The sequence below is a fragment of the Gopherus flavomarginatus genome, chromosome 9, assembly GCF_025201925.1.
Source record: "Gopherus flavomarginatus isolate rGopFla2 chromosome 9, rGopFla2.mat.asm, whole genome shotgun sequence".
Classification (NCBI taxonomy): Eukaryota; Metazoa; Chordata; order Testudines; family Testudinidae; genus Gopherus; species Gopherus flavomarginatus.
Genome location: NC_066625.1, coordinates 72,859,741 through 72,883,373, shown reverse-complemented (window position 1 = coordinate 72,883,373; position 23,633 = coordinate 72,859,741). Strand labels below are relative to the sequence as shown.

General features: G+C 41.1%; 1 protein-coding gene across 1 annotated transcript in view; it reads left to right on the top strand.

Moving 5' to 3' along the window:
- Positions 1 to 23,633, top strand: part of FAM227B (family with sequence similarity 227 member B) — a 226,893-nt gene that overhangs the window by 5,558 nt on the left and 197,702 nt on the right. The window contains exons 2-9 of the mRNA XM_050966686.1: positions 2,644 to 2,697; positions 4,831 to 5,080; positions 6,009 to 6,076; positions 6,461 to 6,505; positions 8,280 to 8,384; positions 12,632 to 12,730; positions 13,589 to 13,690; positions 16,872 to 16,998. Coding sequence (XP_050822643.1) covers positions 2,647 to 2,697; positions 4,831 to 5,080; positions 6,009 to 6,076; positions 6,461 to 6,505; positions 8,280 to 8,384; positions 12,632 to 12,730; positions 13,589 to 13,690; positions 16,872 to 16,998 — 847 coding nt within the window. The 5' untranslated portion in view covers positions 2,644 to 2,646. The remainder of the gene's footprint in view (positions 1 to 2,643; positions 2,698 to 4,830; positions 5,081 to 6,008; positions 6,077 to 6,460; positions 6,506 to 8,279; positions 8,385 to 12,631; positions 12,731 to 13,588; positions 13,691 to 16,871; positions 16,999 to 23,633) is intronic.

Below are 23,633 nucleotides of genomic sequence, written 5' to 3'. Positions count from 1 at the left end.
GTAAGCATGCCAGCTTGGAGTGAAAGCAACAGACAGTTCACCTGGCTATGACTCTTAAAGGCATGTCAAGAGGCATTGCGATTGTGTGTGGGTTTCAAAGAGATGTTAATTAGGCTGATAAAGATAAGCCCATTTGCTTGTATTGATAAAAATCAAGAGTAGATGCTAAATGTGTTTGTCAGTGTTTATCTATATCCTATTGAAAGTTTACCAATGTAACCAAATTAGCTTGTAGATGCTAAATCCTTTTCATATCCTGTAATTCTATATTGCCTTTGCATTATATATGCAACTATACTCACTCAATTGTTAGTAGACTAAAAACCTGGAGTATTGAGATGAAGCTTACTAAAATAGCCTATGTCAATAACATTACTATCTGAAGCTTGTTGACTCTCATTGAAAAACCATCTGTAAATCACCTGAGTAGTTTTGAATAGCTGCAACAACTGAGTGGCCCATCAATGGAAGCATGCTGCATTCTTCATCAAGGATGGAGATGATGATGGTCAGCTTGCCAGCCTGTTTCAGCTATAACAAGAGAAGCATTGGGCAAGATCCGGTAGCTCTGATCTTTCTGGATAATATTAAGGGGGCTATTCCAGATGCAAGATATAGGGTGACCAGATGTCCCGATTTTATAGGGATAGTCCTGATTTTTGGGTTTTTTTTCTTATACATGCTCCTATTACCCCCCATCCCTCATCTCATTTTTTCATACTTCCTGTCTGGTCACCCCAGCAAGATAGGACTCCCCAAATCCATTTTGGGTAAACTCTGACAAACTTACGAAAGGACTCTGAGACTTACATAGACTTAGAGATTTTACACCTATGATGAACAACTGGACTCAATATATCCTGATCTCCAGACTCTGAAATCAATTGTAAAATATACGATTAACTTTAACCATTTAATAACTCTCTTCTTTTCATTTTTTATTAATAAAACTTTAGTTAGTTTACTCAATTGTAGCATGGTATTTTGATGAGATCCTGAAATGTGTATATTGACCTGGGGTTAGTGGCTGGTCCTTTGGGATCGGAAGAACCCTGTGTGTGGTATTTTGATTTTAATAATCACACATCATAAAAGTCCAGAAAGAAGCCAGGGACTGGAATGCCTAAGGCAGAGGTGGGCAAACTACAGCCTGTGGGCCATATCTGGCCTGCGGGACCCTCCTGCCTGGCCCCTGAGCTCCTGGCCTGGGAGGCTAGCCCTTGGCCCCTTCCCTGCTGTTCCCCCTCCTCCGCAGCCTCAGCTCACTGTGCCACTAGTACAATGCTGTCAGTGGCGGGGCTGTGAGCTTGCGGGGCAGCCAGATGCAGAGCCCGGCTCGGTGCTCTGTGTTGCGCGGTGGTGTGGCTAGCTCCAGCCGGGCGGCGCAGCTATAGTGCCACCAGCCACTGGTTCTCCAGACAGCGCAGTAAGGGGGCAGGGAGGGGGTTGGATAGAGGGCAGGGGAGTTCGGGGTGGTGGTCGGGCGCGGGGGTGTGGATAGGGGTTGGGGCGGTCAATGGGTTGAATGGGGGCAGGGGTCCTGGGGGAGGTTGGATGAGGGGGCAGTCAGGGGCAGGGGTTCTGGGGGCAGTCAGGGGACAGGGATAAGAGGTGGTTGTGGGGGCACGGGTCCTGGGGGGCAGTAAGGAATGATAGGAGGGGTTGGATGGGGGGGTTGGGGGGAAGTTAGAGGCAGGGGTTCCGGAGGCTGTCATGGGACAGGGAGCGGGGGTGGGTGGATGGGGCAAGGGGGACCATCAGGGAATGGGGGGGTTGGATGGGGCAGGAGTCTGGGGGGTGCCATCAGGGGGCAAGAAGCAGGGGAGTTGGATAGGGGGCAGGACCGAGCCACATCTGGCTGTTTGGGGAGGCATAGCCTCCCCTAACCAGCCCTCCATACAATTTCCGAAACTTGATGTGGCCCTCAGGCCAAAAAGTTTGCCCGCCCCGGCCTAAGGGCTTCTTGTTTTGGCTTCTTGCTAACCAGTATGGTGATACTAGCTTTGTGAAATATAATTATAGAATAAACCACACCTTTTAGGGGGTGTTTGCCCTATTTCTTGCAGTCTGTCCTCTGGCATTCTCAGTGGTGACCAATACTAGGCCCCTATTTTCAGTGACATATCTTTTCTCAGGCTAGTTTTCTGCCTAGACTTTTTTTAAATTATGGCTGAGTTTTTAATTGCTCTAAACTCAGAAAATGTCAGTCGGGTGATTTCAGTGGGACTACTTGCTAATCTGCAAACCTGATACTTCTCCCTACTTCTAAGCAAAAATTGAATTAAGAACAATTCAGATTATCATACTAATAAGACTTTACTACTTTTACAAAGTATATTGCAGTATATCTATGAATATACTAAAAAGTGTTGTTTATAAATATTTCACATTGCTCAAAATACATGGGAAAACTACATTTTTGTGATGCTGTGTCCTCCTTTCTTGTCATCACATTTGTTCTCATGTTTATTAATTCTCAAAATTAGGTAACACTCAATGGGTCTCTCATTTATTAGTGCTTACTATGAGTATATACTATATACATCATGGTGTTTGCTTTGTTTACTAAGAACAATACCTTAAACTCCATCTCAATTTTATAAGGTATTTTTATAAGAGTAATTCATATTTGTACTTTGATAGAAGATGCAAGGGCCTCCTGGTACTTTTGAAGAATTCTTACAGTCTCAGAAATTGGTAAGTAAAAATGCTTATTATTGTGTGTGTGTAGTGGAATAAACATGCAAGAAAAAGGCCTTGAGCAAAAGCCATATGAATATAAATATTGAAAATCAAGTTTTGAACGTTGATTGTATTTCCTAGGCCCTTGGGCAGTGGAAACTAAGAGCTTTGTAGATATGGCAAACCTTCCAGAGAACAGCGCTTATGTTGTTAACCTGCATTTTTTCCACATATAGGCCAGGGAGGAAGTTTTGTGTCTATGGCAGTAATTCCTGTTTTATTGTGGAGATCATGCTTGAGAGAGCACACTGACTCATAGCTTGTTTAAAATAGATGACCAGGCCACAACTTTATTACCATAACAGCGGGGTCAAAGACAAAAATTTCTGCCAACTGTGAAAAGGGGAATAATCAGTTTTGCTTAGCACAGGGTTTCTCAAACAAGGGCTGCAGCTTGTGTAGGGAAAGCGCCTGGCAGGCCGGGCCGGTGTGTTTACCTGCCCCGTCCGCAGGTCCGTCCGATCGCAGCTCCCACTGGCTGTGGTTTGCTGCTCCAGGCAAATGGGAGCTGCTGGAAGCGGCACGGGCCGAGGGACTTACTGGCTGCCGCTTCCAGCAGCTCCCATTGGCCTGGAGCAGCGATCCGCAGCCAGTGGGAGCTGCAATTGGCCGGACCTGCGAACGGGGCAGGTAAACACACCAGCCCAACCCGCCAGGGGCTTTCCCTACACGAGTGGCGACCCCTGTTTGAGAAACCCTGTTCTAGCGATTCTACCTTGTCTTGCGTTGATAAACTTATAAGGGGGATTTTCCTGATCTCCCTGTAAATTCTACAAACTGTCTACTACCAAAACATTCCATATTAAGACTGATTACCAGTGATGCTTCAGCCAATCATCCATTCTTGTTTGGAGAGAGAGACCACTGCAATGGACCTATATCTGTTCGTTATAGGAGATGATTAGTTGGTATATGGGTGAAACCTTCTTTGAGTTAAAATCTCATTTGAGATTGGCAGGTGTGAATTCACCCTTCAATTAACATAACTGTAAGGATAGGCCCCCAATGAAGAGAAAAGAAGTATGTGAACCCACCCAGGAGCTTTTGTTGAGTATTATTTTGGGGTGGGGTGGTGGGAGGCAAAACAGACATAAACCAGGGAAAGACTGAGGGAGAGGTGGCCTGAAACACCTGATGAAAGCACATTGGTTGACCTTGGAAGAAATCTGGGGCAAGGTTTTTGGGTTGGGGTGCACAGTGAAAAGAGTGCTCTTAGTGCTGTGAGCAAAGAAAGCTGTTTCCTGCCATTTGATTGCTTCTGTATTCAGAGACACAAACCTTCATACATTCTTTGTAAATATACAAAACTGCATGAAAGAAATACCTGACTATCACCACCTTCTCCTTCTAACTGCGACAACGTACTGGACCCCAAATTTTTGGCTAACCGCTCAGGTCAAAAGGAGCAACACTATTAACAGATTAGAACATGTCCGCTGCTTACTGTGGGGTTAAAACAGTGTCCAGTCCTGGTGTAGTTGTCATCAATTTATTATGATTGTACACTTTAGCATTTAGTCCCTGCTCCAGCAAAGTACTTAATCCCATGGGTAATTTTAAATACTTCATACTTGCCTAAAGTTAAGCACTAGCTTTAAGTGCTTTGCTGGATTGAGGACCTTAGTCCGTGCCTCTGCTTTCAGGGGCATGCACCACAGATGGAAGACATTACTATGCTTTCAGAGAAAGTAAATTACAAAGGACTTTATATGTGTCCTTAGAGCCATGATAACTCTTCTATGCATGATGTCTCCTTTTCAAACTAAAAAGTCCTAGTCTTGTTGATTAGTCCTTGTATAAGGCCCTGCACCCAACATGAATTTGTTCTGCCCTTCTCTGGCCCATTCCTATTTTTGCTGACTGTTGTAACCAAATGTGAGTGCACTATTCAACATAAGAAGAAATTAGAGTCCTTTAAACAATGATGTCAAAATTAGAGGTCATTAAAATAAATAGGAAAAGTGTGTTTGTACTGGAACTGTAGTGCATTGTAAAAATGTAAATGTCACATATAATTTATTCATAATTTTATCTTAACATTTTTGATTATGCTTATGAGTCATTATTTTTAACATGTAATTATTGCAGGATGATTGGCCAAGATTTCCCTTTCTAGATGAAGATCGTCCTTTGGTGGACAAATTAAGAAATGACTATTCACTTGATGCTATTTCTAAGTTTCTGTGTGACAGTGCTCCACTACAAATCAGCCTTGTCTCAGATTTGGAGAAGAGAATAGATGGGTGCACAGCTGAACTGAAGAAACATGCTGAAAAAATATTTTCTTTTCAACAAAGGCTAACAGAGGAAGATGACCATCGTGTTTCACTACAGCAAAGTAATGGGCAATTATTTTAGTTATTACTACTGGGAATAATGGTTGAAAGGCGAATGAAGTAATTTAATCCATTTCCCAACGTTTAAATTCTGGCATAGCCCTAGTGATTATGTTCCAGTTTTTAGAAATAGCTGTGAGAGTATGCTGTCTAGTATGGGGGAGGCGGGGGTGGAAAGCAGTGTGTATATATAGACAGAGAATGGGATAAACATCCAGTGAAATAAAGTAGAATGAAACTTGCACAGTAGAAAATGATCATGCAGTGTTCAATAGGAATAGATTGTATCTTCATGTATAGCCTTGAGTAAGGAATGGTGCAAAGGGTGTAACCTCAGGAGTAGTCCTGGGAAACATATATGGATATATATCACTGTAGGAGTAGCCCAGGGAGTCACTGTGCCTCAAAGAGGCTTAATTCCTTTCTTGTTTCTTATATTTACAACAAATTACACTAACCTACACCAGTTCAGCTACATTGTCTGATGCACTGGGAATGTGGAGCCAAGGCTTGCCAATTACCTGGTTTCCCAGTCCACCTGCTTCAGGGGGAAGGGAGTAAATGAATACTTACAATTCACCTACACAAAATATATGCATTCCTTTGGTGCAATCAGTGAGGCTCAGATAAGTGAACACAAAATGTACCTTCTGGCTGAGAGGGGATGAAAATGTTGTCCTTAGTCACCACAGTTGATTAGAACCTCAATTTTGCATCTCATCTGAAAGACACTTCCAGCAATGTATTGTCAGTCCATGCTGGGCCACTGGTTCAATAGTGAGTTAGAAAGGGGAGAGCCACTTCTTGAATCATCAGCACCGTGTCCTGTAGCACATTGGTTTTCCTTAGAAGTAGCTTAGCGGAATTTGTCCTAAAACTCAAAAAACAGAGCTATTTTGTTGCTAAATCTTACCTTTTTTTTTTTTAAAGCCAATGATACTCAATTTACTGATTCAGAAGAAATTTCAATTCAAACAGGCAAGATGGGGAAAACAAAGGTATATTATTTATTTTTAAAAAAATTTCATTCTGTTACAGGTTTAGACAATGAAGACCAAATTTTCAAAGGGGCCTCTTATCTTGCATCTTAGACTGAGATTGTGGTCTGCCCTATATGATCACACAAATAAAACTACTCAAAGATATGATTGTTCTTTATATTGTCACACAATATTCTGTAGTGTAGATAAGACCTAAAGTCTTTGAGTGTCACAGGCCATGTTTTTCAGTTTGAAGTCATACTTGGGCTATTTTAAGTTCTGACTTGTAATATGTCATCAGTTGAAAGTGTTTTCCTTTATCTGAGAATACAAGATGTTTAATTCATGGTAAGAAGTGCTTTGAACATTAGTTTTGAATGGTTTGTTTAAAACATTTTTCAGATTGATAAATATATCACTGAGGAATCAAGCAGAAAAAATGTCAAGGTAAGTTTGCTAAACATGTCATAAAGTAGATTACAGTATAATATCAAACCAATATATTGTGTCAAAAGTGGCAATTTAGGGAAAGAAGGAATACTAGAATTAGGCCCCTATATATATATATATATATATATATATATATATATATATATATATATATATATATATATATATAAAGATTCAATATTATTTTTATTAATTATATACATTTAGATATACCGCATAATGGAAAATCCAGATGTGGTGTGAGCGTGTTGATTTATTTTGATTTAATTGACATGTCATGAATGAATACTTGGGGCCTAATTTTTGGTTTTCTCTAAGCTGTGCTTAATGAAGAACCTTTGCGGGAAGCAACAGTAGCTATGTCTCAGTTTTGTATTCTCCTGATTCCTGGGGCTGCTTGGGGCTGCTCATAGGCAGTGTGTAGCTAAGGCTAGAGGGGACTCAGTCTCCCAAAATTAATCTCTGCCAGAAAGAGCCCCTTCACTACTGCTATGTTGGAGTGCTTAATTGGGTGCTAACTTCGTGAGCCATAGCCCACCTAGGTCCACTCATGGATATGCCCTTGCTGAGCCTTTCTGCCCCAGGAATATTTTCTCTAGCCACCCATGAGTCTGCTTCTGCTCCTCTCATAAGTTAAAGGAGCATTTAACCAAATCTGACTGGTAAGAGCACACAAGGCGCCACTGGGACAGCCATGGATTCTGACTGCTCCATTTGAGGCATCAGTGTAATAACTTACATAAGTAAAATTAGTGATAGGTATCAGTGTTGTGGAACTGAGCAGTAACATATTAACTGGCCAAATTTCATGGAGATAATATGAAATAAGAACAGATGTAAACTTCTATCACAACACAATAATGTATTTTTAACCAAGCTAATTAAGTTAAGAAAAATATTACTGATACATATAAAAATAGCAAATCCATGTTCTGTGTTCTTCTGAGACTTCTATAAAGTTAAGGACCAAAACCTGCTCACGTGAGTTGCATGAGTAATTTTGTTGACATCACTAGATCAGAACCCACTTAGCTCACAAGAGTGGTATTATCTGCATAGAGTGGTAATATCTGCATAATGCTTTGAACACATAAAGTGCTATGTAAATGCTAAGCATTCTTATTTTTATTTTGCTTTCTGTGCTCTGAAATACAAACTGACCCACTTCCTGGCATGAAATAAAAAACATACAGCATGTTCAAATTATATGAGGGTGATGTCAGGCAAAAGGAGCATTGTTTTCTTAGCTATGTCCATGGCCTCTGCTGGAATGCTATCTGTTATGCTCTTGCCATACAATTAACAGAATGACTCTGCAGTGACTAGCTTCAACAAGGAAATGAAGGCAGGGGCTGGGAAATAGCAAAATATGATTGCAAATTGAACTGCCGACTTAAATACAAAAACAAAGCAAAACACCTTGACTGGGGTTTTACTCTATAGCTTCTGGGGGGTGAGTAATTTTTGAGACAGAATCATAGGGACGCAAAATATCTATTAATGATCAGGCAGCAATTTCTTGCTGTACCTTGGCTGATTGATAATTGGACCTCTCATTGAGTCTGGACTATCAGAGAAAGTAATTGGTAAAGAAAATACTACTGAAAAAATGGGACTCCCAACAATGGAACATTTCCACTGTGGGTAAGTGTCTTCAATTTCAGTTTAGAAAAAATATATGATGGATACATTTGAAGTGAATGTTCTCAGCAAAAAAAGAGAAACTACAAAGAATGTAATAATTAGTAATCAAACACTGTTTTCCTTTTAGAATTATAGATACCCAGGTTTCAAGTTAAAACAGCTTACAGAACTACCAAGACATTTGGAAGCAGCAAAACTTTGGGACTTGGTTATAAAAGCTCACAATTTCAAAGTATGTACACTTTACTCTAGTTTGCTAAATAGAAACTGCTAACATAAAGTAGTGCCAGATCTTTATGGTTTATAGCTTAAATAAGCATATATTTTAAAATGTTCATAGACAGTGAAGTCCATTCTAGACAGTGAAGTCCATTATTTATGTACACAACCGGCTCACCTCAGGCAGCAGCAATGAACATTTCCCCTCAAAGCTTTTTCTTGTGTCTCAAACCTGATCTGTTATTATATTGGGGAAAAATACATTAAATTAATATTAGAGTTGCAAAGTCAAGCACTCAGAAGTTAGTAAGCTCCAGATCTTCAAAGGGGTTTAGGCACCTAACTCCCATTAAAATTAATAGGAGTTAGGCATCTTAATACCTTTAGGGATGTGGGCCAAAATGCCAAAATTAGGGTTGCCTATATAACCTTAATTCAGCCTCCTTCTGTATATGCATTATAGTATAATCTTTAATTACATGATCATGTGGTGTTTTTGCACAGGATCCATCTCTCATTCAATCCACAGTATGGACAGTGCTCAGGGAATGAATCAGGCCTCTGTAGTGCATGAGGCTATTGTCTGAAGGACTCCTGCTGTGAGGATCCGTGGACCTGGAACCCAGATCTGCAGGCTGCTGTGTGGATCCCTTCTCCACACAGCCAGACTACAGGTCTGGTGAAGCAAGGAACAGCGACCAATGAGCCCTATGAGTTCAAGCTCCACTGGATGTCTCACCATTGGAAGTCCTGACTGGTAGAGCCTACTGCGTTCTCTGATTGCCCTAGGGAGAACATCTGGAGGCTGTCTGTGCAACTAGGTAGATTTCCAGCTTTCTGCTGCAAACAGACTCTTGATACATTGCCTCGCTGCTGGTTTCTGACCCCAGTCCTGCTTCTGATGCCAAGCCTTGCTTCTGGTTCCTGGTCTCCTGCCCTGCTCCTACTCCTCAGGCTGCCTTCATTCCTGGTTCCCCGGTCCATTACTGCATCCTGCCCTGCCTCTGTTTTACTAACCATACTTTGGCTGGCTCACTTGACTCTGACATGGTGCAACTCATTGAACTCGATTCCAACCTTGACTGCTGCTTCTGACCTTGAACCCTCTAGACTGAACTCAGACCATGTCCCTTATAACCATGGCCCTGACCTCTTCCCCCAGCCTGTAGGTGAGGTCCTGATACCTGCCTAGCTCAAGTGAGAGGGAAGTGAGAATGACCACACTGGGAAACACCACTTAAACTACACAGAGTGATTGGATTATCAGAGTGATTCTGTTAGAAGCTGATGAGTTGTAATTCAGGTTCCTGCGTCCTATTGCATTACTAGCACAGCAACACGCAAGCTTTGGTGTGTACATGTTAAAATTCCCTTATATGCTATCTAGCTCAAATTTAAAGCACCACTTAATTTGAGCTGGAGGAATCAGGTTAGGGAAAAACTTGAGTTACACCCCAAGCAAATAGTTCAGTGAAGACAAGCCCTTTGTTTCTTCAAAAGATTGTGCACATGGAGTCTACTGTAGGTGTGCATGCACCCTATTTCTACAAAATGGCATTCTTTTGGGCAGTAGTGTCCAATAGGACTGTGCTTGCTAGATATCTTTGCACCTCCCACTCAAGAACATAAAAGGCAGAGTGGTCCCTGCTATCCCTCAATTCCTTCTTACCTCCTGTGGAAGGAACCTCTCCAGTGTCCACTTGCTTCTGTGCTAGTGTTAGTTATTATTGTTAGTTAGTTCTTAGTGAATAATTTTAGTCTTTTTGCCTGTTGGCCCCAAAACCAGGTTTTTTCTGTGAGATATTTAATTTATTGTCTAGACTTCTCCCCACCAGCCTTTAGAGGAGCTCTAACAATATGGAAGAAACAAAATTTCCAGGGTTCAAATCTGCCCTTCATGTGAAGCTTCAATGCCACTTACCAGCAGACTCTCCAGCTGCCTCTTTTGTTTAGAAGAGGATAAACAAATATAGAGAATTGGTAGACAGGGTCCCAAGGGAAAGAAAAAGAAGCTCAGGACAGCTGGCAGTTTCTCAAAGGGACAGCATTAAAGGCACAACAGCAAACTATCCCAAAGCAGAGTAAAGATAGGAAGATACAAATATAGTTGTATCAGGAACTCTTTAATTACCTGAAAATCAAAAAGGAATCATACAAAGAGTGAAAACAAGGACAAATTGCTAAGGATAAGTACAAAAGAAGGGCACAAGCATGTAGGGACAAAATCAGAGAGGCATAAAATGAGTTACAACTAGCAAGGGACATAAAAGGCAATAAAAAGGTTCTATAAATGCATTAGAAGTAAGATGAAGGGAAGTGTAAGTCCATTACTTAACAGGGAAGGAGGGGTACTAACTGATGGCACAAAGAGGAGGGTGCAAGTGTTTACGAATACCTACACCATCTCTGACAGATGTTTGTCTAGTATGTTCTTAAAAGCTTCCAGTGACAAGAACTATACGACCTCCCTTGATAATCTTTCCCAGCACTTAACTATCCTTATATTTAGGTTTTTTTCCCCTATTATCTAATCTAAATCATCCATAGACTGTAATGGGAGGGGCAGAGCTATAACTTTTTATAACCCTTTGAAGACTTATCCCAAATAAGTGTTTAGGTCACCTGTCATTCTTTGAATAGCTGGTAATAACTTTTACAAAGTATATTTTGAGGGACTGAACATTACTTCTAACGTTAATGTTTCACTACCAGCCTTCAACAAGATGTTTAGATTCAAAATAAGTAATTTTTTTAGAAGTAAAAAATTTGTATATGTATGCATATGTTTGGCACACAATGCTGTCAGAAAGCCTGCTATATAGACCGCAAAATAACTTGGACATCTCAAAAACCATAATTTTAGTCCCACCCCCAACTCCAAAAAGTCTGTTTTTTGTCATACTGACACTACTTTATCTTCAGCAAATGACAGGAAATTAATAGCTGCCATAATAAATAAACCTGACACAGTCAAAATGCATGAATTCCAGAAAAAATTCAGTACATAAATTACATAATATTTACAATCCCTCAGTTATCAGATAGTAACAGATTTAATAACTACTTCAAAAATTTAACTTTAGAAATACAATTTGTGTAATGTAATACTTTTTAATAACAGCCTCATTTGAAAAAAATTTTTAGAAGACTGCAATTGCACTCTACATAAGCATATTGAAAAAATACCATTATGTGAGTTTTAAAGTCTTTTTATGGCATTAATTGTAATATTTTGGGGCCAGTTTCAGTGGCATTGGAACAGTTTTTTATAGTGGGGGTGCTGAAAGACATTGAACAAAACTGTAAGCCTTGTGTATCATAGGAACCACTTCAATCCAGAGGGCGCTGCCACACCCCCAGCACCCTAGTTCCAGCACCATTGGCTAATGTGTGCCTTGTCCTGTAGAGCTAACCACCAGGACAATCCTAAAACCTCACTAATACTTCTGCACAGGGGCCATGCACAGTTTATAATTTATGCCTGTTACCTGATGCAGAGGGGAATAAATGGAACCTATATATGAATCTGCTTTATTGATTTTGCTAGCTACTGTTATTCTCTGAGGTATTGTTTTTAAATTGCCATTGTGTTGAACTCATTTTTAAGATTCAAATGCAAAGAACACTACCTAAGGCCTCACTAATTTTGTGTATCTCAGTTTTTCAGTGCCAGATTTGAGACATTTAGGACCTGAGTTCAGGGGCCCCTCCAGACCCCAGCGCGCCAAGTGCGTGCTTGGGGCAGCATGCCGCAGGGAGCGCTCTGCCGGTCGCCGGGAGGGTGGCAGGCGGCTCCGGTGGACCTCCTGCAGGCGTACCTGGTCCCGCGCGGCTTCGGTGGAGGTCCACTGGAGCTGCGGGACCAGTGACCGGCAGATTGCCTCCCGCGGCATGCCGCCCTGCTTGGGGCGATGAAATGTCTAGAGCCACCCCTGCCTGAGTTTCAGATATGTTGAGTATCTGTAACTCCAGTCAAAGCCAATGCAAGCTGAAAATGCTTGGCCCTTAAGAATATCCAGCTTTCGTTGTATCCACGAGTACCCCATGTTGTACTCAACATAGTGGATAGTTTTGAAAGAAACTGCTTCTCTTCAACTTAAAGTTAAGCATTTTCCTCTTGAGGTTTTTTCCAAGTGTTTGCTGAAGCTAAGACATTTTTCTACTATCTGCTGGATTTTGTTATGAAGTGCACCTCTTGTGGTCTTTAACTTTTGCATTTCTACAGTCTAAATAAATTAAACAAAAAGTTTGTTTCAACAGGGAGAAGTTTTTAAAGTTTGGAGAAAGTTGTTTCTCTCAGAAGCATCCATTGCTGTTTTACAGGATTGTTTTTGGTGGTGGTTTCTTCAAAAGTTTAAGGTATAAACATATAACAAAATTATTCTTACAGCTCTTCTAATCAAATGTACAAAAGTAAGATTTCTTGTTTTACAAAGTCGTGATCCATAAATTGAATAAATTCAAGAGGAGCAGAAGTAGGCCCAGAATGAAACATCTAACTTTAACCTGATCTCAGAGGACATACGTTTTACTTGTGAAGAGCCATTTAGAACAGAAGGTTTATATCACTGAATACTAAAATAAAACTTTAAGCCAGAATTGACTGTTTACTTTAGCTTTGCTTACTTTAATGATGCTAAGATTTATGCAAGATTTTGTTTTGAAATAATTAAATATAAGAACATAAAGCAAAAATATCACTACTTTTGTTGCCTGACACTATCAATATGTACCTAACTGAGGAGCCAAGGGAAAATATTCATACAGTACATAACTGTGCTTGTGAGCTATCTTGACTCAGTACAGTGCTTCAGCCCAACATTTAAGGTGGTGCTTAATAGGGATGGATTAAACACATGATTCAAATTAAGCATGTCCTTAAGTGCTGTGCCAAATAAAGAGCTTTTGCAAAAAATTAAGAAACCTGTTAATTTAAAGGGGGAAAGAATAAAGCAAAATGTAAAATTACTTTGGGAATATTGATAACAGTGTTGTTCCTCATATCATCAGATTAAATGCTACAAGAAATTGCTAATGCCACAGTTCAACAGAGTATTTAAGCACATGTCTAGCTTTAAACATGTAAGTCGTTATATTATCTGTAGTAGTGGAATTGCTCACATGAATAAGTACCCTGCCGAATCAGGGCCTAAATTCTGACCATCATCATGTTAATTCATAACTATTTCTGTTTTTATGTTGATTTTTCCTTTTAAGCCTAATCAAGAAGATCAAGATTACTTGTTTGACAGAATTGCAGACAGCTTTGTATCACTTTTCCTATGTGTCCCCAGTGATACTAAAGATGCTTTTTTTCAGGTAATGGTACGGTAACATATGAGTTGCAATGATTAGTTATATAAGTTTGGCAAGTTTTTAAGGCTTTTTCTTCCCTCTTGTACATGGTGTGGAAAAATGCATTAATTTCATGGAAATTCGTATGGCAGAGGGAAAAGCCATACAGAGACAAGCTCCCCCACTCACATAGACACAAACATTCCCTTGCTTAAACAATACATGTTTTGGGAGAGATGTATAGGAGGTTCCTGGCTGAACAAAAGGAAATAGAAGTTAGGGGGCAGCAGCTGCCCAGGGAAAATTTTCAAAAGTACCAGAGGCCAAAAAATCAGACTTTTAAAGAGATTTAGGCACCAGAACAGGTAAATAGGTGCCTAGGCACCGCTGACATTTTCAAAGCTACAGCTCATGTGCCACCTAATCCCTTTAGCTGCCTAGGTACCTTGAGCATCTAAATTTCTGCCGGTAAGCATTTACAAAACAATCTAAACAAGCTGCTCACAGCAGTAGCTGAAGCCAAAGCCCTGAAGTGGGATTTTTGAAGTAGGAGAGAGAATGCTTACCTCACCTCCAGGGCCTTATCCTGTAGGTGTGCTCTAAGCATACCTGTTACCTGCCAGACTCTGCAGCAGGTAGTCTAGATGCAGGATACTGATAGATGGCAGCATATGTTTGTGGGGGTAGGCCCTAGGCGAAACTTCCACCTTGCGCCCCCCACCCCCACCCATGCCCCCGGAGCACCGCTTATTATAAACTTTCAAAAATGAATACTGCATAATGTGGCATTATTCATTAGAATTAATACACATTCAGCTTGAAAATTTATTAACTTCATTATTTATATACATATTTAATGAAAATAAATGAATAATCTGACAGGGTGTGGGGCTGTCTGGCTTTGGGCATGGGGATGCTGCAGGGGTTGGATGGAGACAGGGGCTGCAGGGCTGGCTGGCTTTAGGCAGGGCAGGGGATGCGGAGCTGGTTGGAGATGGGGTCCGGGGTTGGCTGGAGATAGGGGGTGTGGGGCTGGCTTCAGGCAGGGGCTGCGGCAAGGGTTGGCTGGAGACAAGAGGTGTGAGGCTGGCTGGGGGCAGGGCAGGAGGTGTGGGGCTGGCTGTAGGCAGGGCAGGGGGTGTAGGGCTTGCTGGAGACAAGGGGTGTGGAGCTGGCTGTGGGCAGGGCAAGGGGTGTGGGGCTGGCTGCAGGTAGACGGTATGGGGCTGGCTGCGGGCAGGACAGGGGGTGCAGCAGGGGCTGGCTGTGGGCAGGGCAGGGGGTGTGGGGCTGGCTGCGGGCGGGGCAGGGGGTGTGGGGCTGGCTGTGGTCCTTCAGCTGGCGCCCGCCAGCCAAAAAGATTGGGGACCACTGCTATAGAGGGTTTTCATGTCTGAGATTCTGAGCAGAGAGCCACACCTCTCTCTGGCCTGTCAGCCAGGCTTATAAGATCAGCTGCTTAGATGCCTAAACTCTGCCTTCTCCTTGCCCTTTCCTCTGCATTTCACTACTGGCTTCTGAAAATCCCTTTCTTAGGTGCCTAACTCTCCCTATGTGTTGTATGAGGAACCTGGGTGCCAAACTCAGTGCTGTGAATACCACTGGGTGGCAGGGCTCCTAGGAGTTAGGCTCAGTGTTGCAACACCTAGGTCCCCTTTGTGAATCTAGCCTGGAAGCATTTTTGAACGTTACCTTATGTAGCATACTCCTGATGAAAAGCACTATACAAATTTCTACTAAATCACATGTAAGTTAATGCTGAGAACATAATTAACAACTTCTTCTTGAGCTAAAGGTCATCAACTGGACCTTACAAGAGGAGTTGTAGCCTTCCTTAGGATTAGTGGGGCAATTAAAACTAAACTGTCAATTATCTAATATTAGTTAAGCATTTTGAGATCCTCAGATGACACACTATATACTCCTATTCTCCTCCTCATATAGGAGTTATGTGGAATATTTCATTAATTTACGTGAGGTTCTTCAATACTGTGGTAATGAGCACAAAAGAACATCCAATAAACTAGGACTTTACATTTTTCCTGCCAGCAAATCTAACTCAGAGGCTGTGGCATTTGGAACTCCTCCAGTGTGAGGCTGCATTTAAGCTATTTCTAGGCTATTTCGTCACCATTCACTCTGTATATTTGACAAACAATTTACTCTGGCTAGACTTTTCCTGTTGGCGTGTCTATTTGAAGGCCCTGTAGCCACAAAGTGGTACAATCAACCAGGAGAAAATAGTCATTAGGTCTAAAAATGCCATGTGCAAGTCCATGAGGTGTTGTTCTGGGTGGGGTCTTGCCTCCCACTCACAAGGAGGAATTAGAAATAGATATAGTTATGTGTATATTTGTATGGTGTAAGTGTTTAGTATGCAACATATATTATGACATTGCTTGGACCAGAATCCAGATATGTGCTAGCATTTAAAATTCAGATTGATATGTTGCAGCAGCTGTGTTTTTTATTCAACCTGCATGACTGATATGAAATTTAAAATAAACTCCTAGGTTTAAATTGTAAAAGTGAAATGTTTGCATAGTATTTTCTTATGAAAATGTTATCTGAATAGACTTCTTTTAAAAATGCTGATATGGTGCAAAAGTTAGTATGCATATATCTGAACCTATATATTCTAGGTAGAGAAAACAGAGCAATGTGTGTGTGGGTGAGAAAGAAAGAGAGAGGAGAGTGACAACTTCTAATGTTAGAACAACATGCTGGCAATCTGAAATTAATACCTGGCTCAAACAATATGTGACCAATGAAATGTGATCCTAAAATAAACATGGCAAAATTTTCCAAAATGCTTACTTTTCATTACATATAGAGTTTACTTAAACTTTAAGCAATTTTTTTATTCCCAGTTCACTCATCCATGCTTCATTTGAGCCCATAATGACTTACTCAGAGATTATAAATTTAGTCTTTTGGAATCAGCATTTTACAATTCTTGTTCTAGCTGCCAATCTTGACTTGTACCCTTTTTCAGCAAGGTATTGACCATTACACCTGCTATTATATTTGACTAATATTTCATACAAATAATAAAGACAAACTATTTTGAATGCATTAGTTCAATGATTACTGTATTTTGCTTTATTTTTTATGTAAACAGAATTATAACTATGGTAAAATTAGTACTAAAGCTCTTTTTGTAACCTTATAATTATTATATTCAGTTTAATTCTTATTTTGGCAGGTGTATCCTGATTGTTTGTCACAAGTCATCTATGTTGCTTTCTGTGAAGCATTTCCAGAATCCAATAAATCTTTTGATGATGCATTTAAAGATGGACTAGTGGATTTAATTTTTCAATGGGTATCAGGTACTGTTAGTTAATTTAAATACACTTTTGAAATGTATTATATTAGGATTTCCAGATATCTTTCCCTCATTTAGAAATTATTACTTTTACTCCCACTAGTGGTATTTAATAATAATAATAATAATAATAATAATATAATAATTTATTACTAGAAATACAATTGTCAAAGATGCTCTTCTGAGTCTTGAGCATTAATATCTCAAGTTCCAACTCTTGGTTAGAGAATGGAAAACAATTGGTGGTAGACTGGAAAACAAAGGGATATAATTTGAGCTGATTGTTCATCATCATCTCTGTGGAACAAATGTTCTTACATTATTTAAGGAAATAATTAATCTAGACCTGACTGAGGATAAATTTAAGTCAATTATTTTGTAGCTCCATGTAACTCAGTATGTTTCCACTTGCACCTTAGCTAATTGGATTTGTGAAAGCTTGTCTAGAACCTTTAGCTTTATTCATTAATGAAATTATAAATTCATTTATTATTAATTTTAAAAGTTTAACGTACTTTAGATGCCTCAGCATTATAGAATTTGAGGTTTTGTGAGAGGGTATTAATGTTAGAAATTAAATTTTCTTGCATAGTGCCAGCTCTTAACATATTTAACATAGCACATCTGACCTTACGAGCTATCATCAAATCTGTAATCTCTGCCTCATTGCAGAGGTCCGGGAGCTGTTATATATATCGTATTCCTGTAAAAATATTTAACTTTTGCACAATTAGCCAGCAATTGTATAATGATCCCCAGGAATATGTATCGATGTCTTCTTATGAGCGAGCTGCTGTCTGTGCAATGCACCATTAGGGTTGCCAACTTTCTACTCACACAAAACTGAACACCCTTGCCCTGCCCCTGCTCTGCCCCTCCTCCGAGGCCCCGTCCATGTCCCGCCCCTTCTCTGAGGCCCTGCCCCCACTCACTCCATCTCCCCCTTTGTCGCTTGCTCTCCTCAACCTCACTCACTCGTTCATTTTCACCGGGCTGGCTCAGGGGGCTGGGTTGCGGGAGCGGGTGAGGGGTCTGACTGGGGTGCGGGCTCTGGGATGGGGCCAGAAATGAGTTCAGAATGCAGGAGGGGGCTCCAGGCTGAGGCAGTGGGTTACAATGTGAGAGGCTGGGGGTGCGGGCTCTGGGGTGGGGCCAGGGATGATGGGTTTGGGGTGCAGGAGGCGGCTCCGGGCTAGGGGTGGAGCCGAGGGATTCGGAGTACGGGAGGAGGCTCTGGGATGAAGCAGGAGTTTGGGAGGAGGTACGGGCACTGGGCATAGGGTTCAGGTTCCAGGGCTGGGCCAGAAATGAGGGGTTCAGGGTGTGTGGGGGGGGCTTCAAGCTGGGGCAGAGGGTTGGGGTGCGGGAGAGTGAGGGCTCTGGCTGGGGGTGCAGGCTCTGATGTGGGGCCAGGGATGAGGGATTTGGGGTACAGGAGGATGCTCCAGGCTGGGACCAAGGGGTTTAGAGGCCAGGAGGGGAATGTGGGAGGGGGGGCACCATAGGCCAGATGTAATTAACCACGGGGCTGGATCTGGCCCACATGCCCTAGGTTCTCCACCCCTACCTAACACATAGGAGTTGGACGGGGGACATGTCGGCTGCTTCCGGAGAGCAGCACTGAGGAGAGGCTAGCAGGGAGCCTGCCAGCCATGCCATGCTGCACCGCTAACCAGATAATCAACAGCCTGGTTAGCAGTGCTGACCGGAGCTGCCAGGATCCCTTTTTGACCAGGTGTTCTGGTCAAAAACCGGACATCTGGGTCACCCTGTGCACCATTCTGACTCTTTCTCTGTGATCCTGTGTGAAGGGAATATTCAGGAAGAATCTGTGGTGAGTACAGCAATGCAGCAAGAATGTAAAATCTTCAGGCCATGATTTAAAGAGAAAGTGTTGGGTGATTATTGGAAAAGAAAGTAGGCAGAGACAACAACGTGAATTATCTCTGTTGGAGGGAGCACTAGAACATCTTTCCTAAGAATTAATCTTAAATGTCCTGTGAAAATACTTGGAACTGGAAAGCCTGGGGTGAATGCAGTTTATTCCATTTTCCATAAAGATTATTACAGGGACCAAGCTGTGTCTGGTCTGATAGACGTTCTTTGGCAGCCGAATTTGATTTGAAATTTTTATTATTAATGTCTGCATGGTCTATCACCAGGGTATAGTAATAATAATAATAGATTTTATTTGCTTTTAATCAACATCTAGACATAGATGAACACAATACATTGCGGAAGAGAGTTTTTTAAAGGAAATCATGCTTTACCAATCTATTAGAATTCTTTGAAGGGTTCAGCAAGGATGTAGACAAGGGTGAGCCAGTTGATATAGTGTTGTTGGACTTTCAGAAAGTCTTTGACAAGCTCCCTCACCAAAGGCTCTTAAGTAATGTAAGCAGTCATGGGATAAGAGGGAAGGTCCTCTCATGGATTAGTAACTGGTTAAATATAGGAAATGAAGGGTAGGAATGAATGGTCAGTTTTCACATTGGAGAAGGGAAATAGCAGGGTCCCCCGACCATCATTCTGAGACCTGTGCTGTTCAACATATTCATAAATGATTTGGAAAAGTGGGTAAACAGTGCTGGGACAGTGACAAAGTTTGCAGGTGAAGTTAATTAAGTCCAAAGCTGACTGTGAAGAGTTACAAAGGGATCTCACAAAACTGAGTGACTGGGCAACAAAATAGAGCTGAAATTCAATGTTGATAAGTGCAAAGTAATGAAATGTAATCTCAACTATACATACAAATGATGTTAGCTAAATTAGCTGTTACCACTCAAGAAAAATCTCGGAGTCATTGTGGATAGTTCGCTGAAAATATCTGGTCAATGTGCTGTGGTAGTCAAAAAATCTAGCGGAATGTTAGGAACCTTTAGGAAAAAGAGAGATAATAAAACAGAAAACATTATAATTCCTCTATGTATGAAGCCATGGTATGCCCACACCTTGAGTACTGTGTGCAGTTCTAGTCACCGCATCTCAAAAAAAGATATATTAGAATTGGAATAGGTACAGAGAGGAGCAACAAATATTATTAGGGATATAGGGCAGGATATAGAGGAGAGGTTAAAAAGACTGGGACTGTTCAGTTTGGAAAAGAGATGACGAAGGGGGGATATGATAGAGGTCTATAAAACCATGAATGGTGTGGAGAAAACGAATAGTGAAGTGTTATTTACCCTTTACCAAACACAAGAACACAAGGCAACAGGTTTAAAACAAATATTAAAAAGTACCGCTTCACACCAACTCATTGTCATGGGATGTTGTGAAGGCCAAAAGTAAAACTGGGTTCAAAAAAGAATTAGATAAGTTCATGGAGGATAGGTCCACCAATGGCTATTAGTCAGGATGGGCAGGGACACAATCCCATGCTCCAGGGATCCTAAAATGCTGACTTCCAGAAACTGGGACTGAATGACAGTCCCAAATCTTTCTGTGGTAGGGTAGGGCACCCCGTTTGGGTTATATGGGAGTGCACATGCTTGAATTGAATTACTCCATCCCCATCCCAGTGGGTGCTGTGGGGCAACTTTTTAGTGGGCTGGCAACCTTCCAGCTAGGGACTCTTGACTGTCAAGTCCCTTCTCTATGTCCCTTGTGTCATAAACAGATAGCTAAGGGTTAATGTCTCTTTCACCTGAAGCACCTGACCAGAGGACCAATCAGGAAACCGGATTTTTTCAACTTTGGGTGGAGGGAATTGTGTGTCTGAGTCTTTGTTTTCTGCCTGCCTGCTTTCTCTGAGCTTTGGAGAAGTAGTTCTACTTTCTAGTCTTCTGTTTCTAAGTGTAAGGACAAAGAGATCAGATAGTAAGTTATATGGTTTCTTTTCTTTGGTATTTGCATGAATATAAGTGCTGGAGTGCTTTGATTTGTATTCTTTTTGAATAAGGCTGTTTATTCAATATTCTTTTAAGCAATTGACCCTGTGTTGTATCATCTAATACAGAGAGAACATTTGTATGTATTTTTCTTTCTTTTTATATAAAGCTTTCTTTTAAGACCTGTTGGAGTTTTTCTTTACTTCAGGGAAATTGAGTCTGTACTCACCAGGGAATTGGTGGGAGGAAGAAGTCAAGGGGAGATCTGTGTGTTGGATTGCTAGCCTGACTTTGCATTCCCTCTGGGGGAATAGGAAAGTACTTTTTGCTTCCAGGACTGGAAACAGAGAGGGGGAGTCACTCTGTGTAGTTTCACAGAGCTTATGTCTGTGTATCTCTCCAGGAGCACCTGGAGGGGGGAAGGGAAAAAGGATTATTTCCCTTTGTTGTGAGACTCAAGGGATTTGGGTCTTGGGGTCCCCAGGGAAGGTTTTTCAGAGGGACCAGAGTGCCCCAAAACACTCTAATTTTTTGGGTGGTGGCAGCAGGTACCAGGTCCAAGCTGGTAACTAAGCTTGGAGGTTTTCATGCTAACCCCCATATTTTGGACGCTAAGGTCCAAATCTGGGACTAAGGTTATTACACCTTGTGATGCCACAAAACGTCCCATAGTCAGCAAAATAGGTTAAACTAAAGAAAAACTTGTAAGCAGCTCCCTCCAGGGTATGGGACTCTGGGAGTATCAAGGTCCACTTCAGAGCTCACTGGACTCCAGTACAAGCCCCTGTTCTTTTCCCCTTCAACTCAGGGGTTCTGCATCCTCCTTCTGCAAGGGAAGGGGCTCAGCAGGCTGTCAGTCCTCTCTCCAGGGCTGGAGAAGCTGAACAGTTTGTTCCTTTCCCAGTGTTGCCCCCATCTGAGTGGAGTTCCCTCTCTTTTAGCTCCTCCTCCAGTCCTGGCATGATTTGCAGGAGCAGCCTGACAGGGCCAATCCAGCCCAAAGCAGCTCCTTACCCCTTACATACTAGTCGGGATTTATATATACTGTCACATAGGGACTGGATCATCCATAATTGCCAAGTACTGTTCATTCCTTCTGAAGCATCTGGCATTGGCCACTGTGGGAAGACAGGATACTGGGAGAATACTAGATACTGACAGACCATGGGTCTGACCCACTATGGCCATTCTTATGTTTTTAGACTGAACTTCATCTGGACTATTGACTATATATCAGATGCATACTACTTTAGTGCTTATTTGTTTACATTTTAGCCAATGTGGGCTTCACTGACGTGCATTGGCACGGTGTGATAAACATTGCACTGCTGATGAACAGTAGAAATATATTTTTAGATACCTGTAAAATGCCAAAAATGTTTTTCTCTATATTTTCCCCCTCTGTTGAAAAGCATTGTTTTTCAGGCAAAAAATACTTTGATCTTAACAGGAGACAAAGAGAAAATTACTCAGAGAAAAAAAATGCATTAAAAATCTAATTTTAGGAGGTCTCTGCACACCAAGGTCACAGTCTACCACTCTTCTCTGCATATGCTGTTTTACCATGGCAGGACTCCTCAGCAGTCAGAATAATGTCCTGTGGATTATATTTTTATTGCTTCTCTGGGCAAGAACAAAGTTAATTCCCAGTGAGACCTTGCTGCTCACAGCAGCATACATATTAACCTGCTGAGGGATAAATGTGCACCATAACTCCCGAAAGGGTCTTGCACTGGCATGAGCTAGTTAAACCCAAGAATCTAGCCTGTAATAAATGTCTACTGTAAATAGGCAGTGGGCAGAGTTATCAAGAATTCAGTTGGACCCAATGCCAAAAGATAACTAGAAGACCACTGCTGTGGCTTGAATTCCATATGTCTCTGGAAATACTGAAACGTTTGGGTTAGAGGCAGTAAAACACTACTGGCAAGGAAATAGAAAGCCACCAAATAAAGCAAATTATAAACCCCAGCCAGGATAACTTGCAGCCTTAACAAAATCTTTCATTGTAAATGTTTTGTAATGTCAAATTTCCAAAATGGGAACAACTATAAAATAAAGATATTTCTCCTCTCATGAAATATATATTAAGATATCCATACACAAAATCAAGTGGAAAAGGAAGTTAACAAAAATAGTAAATTAAGATAATGAAATGAAAACAAAATATTGAATAGTAAAATGGGCATTCAAGGTCCAAACCTGAACAGAAAGATTTTTAAAAAAATAACGCTACTCAAGCAAGTGAAAGCCTAGCATGAGCCACAACAAACTTGGTTTAAATTAGCCATGTGTCACCAAATACATGAATTTTAAAGATGTGCATTTCAAAACTCTTGAAGAAAAACTGACACCACTATTCCTAATTCCACTGCAGATGGTAAAATGCACGAGTATTGGTTGTGCAGTTAGAGCACAACTGTTAAAGACCAGAATACTTTGGTAAAACCCTCTAAACATCTTTCATAAAACGGTAATTAAGAAAATAATAGTTATTCCAAATGCTGACATAAATTAAGAATCTCTGTTAATTGTATACAAATAAATAGTAATCTGCACAAAATCCAACCGTGAGCATGATCTTGCCAGCGCTCATGCCTGTGCTTAACTTTAAGAATGTGAGAATTCCTAGGGAAGTTAGTGCAATTGCTTGCTATTTTAAAGTTAAACACGTGCTGAAGTGTTTGCAGATTAGGGACCTGAAAAGGAATCAAAAATCTTAACTTCATTTGAAAGGATAACATGTCTGGTATAGGATAGCTTTCAAAAGTAACACCAAATACTTCTTTCTTTTTCTAAAGTTAACTTA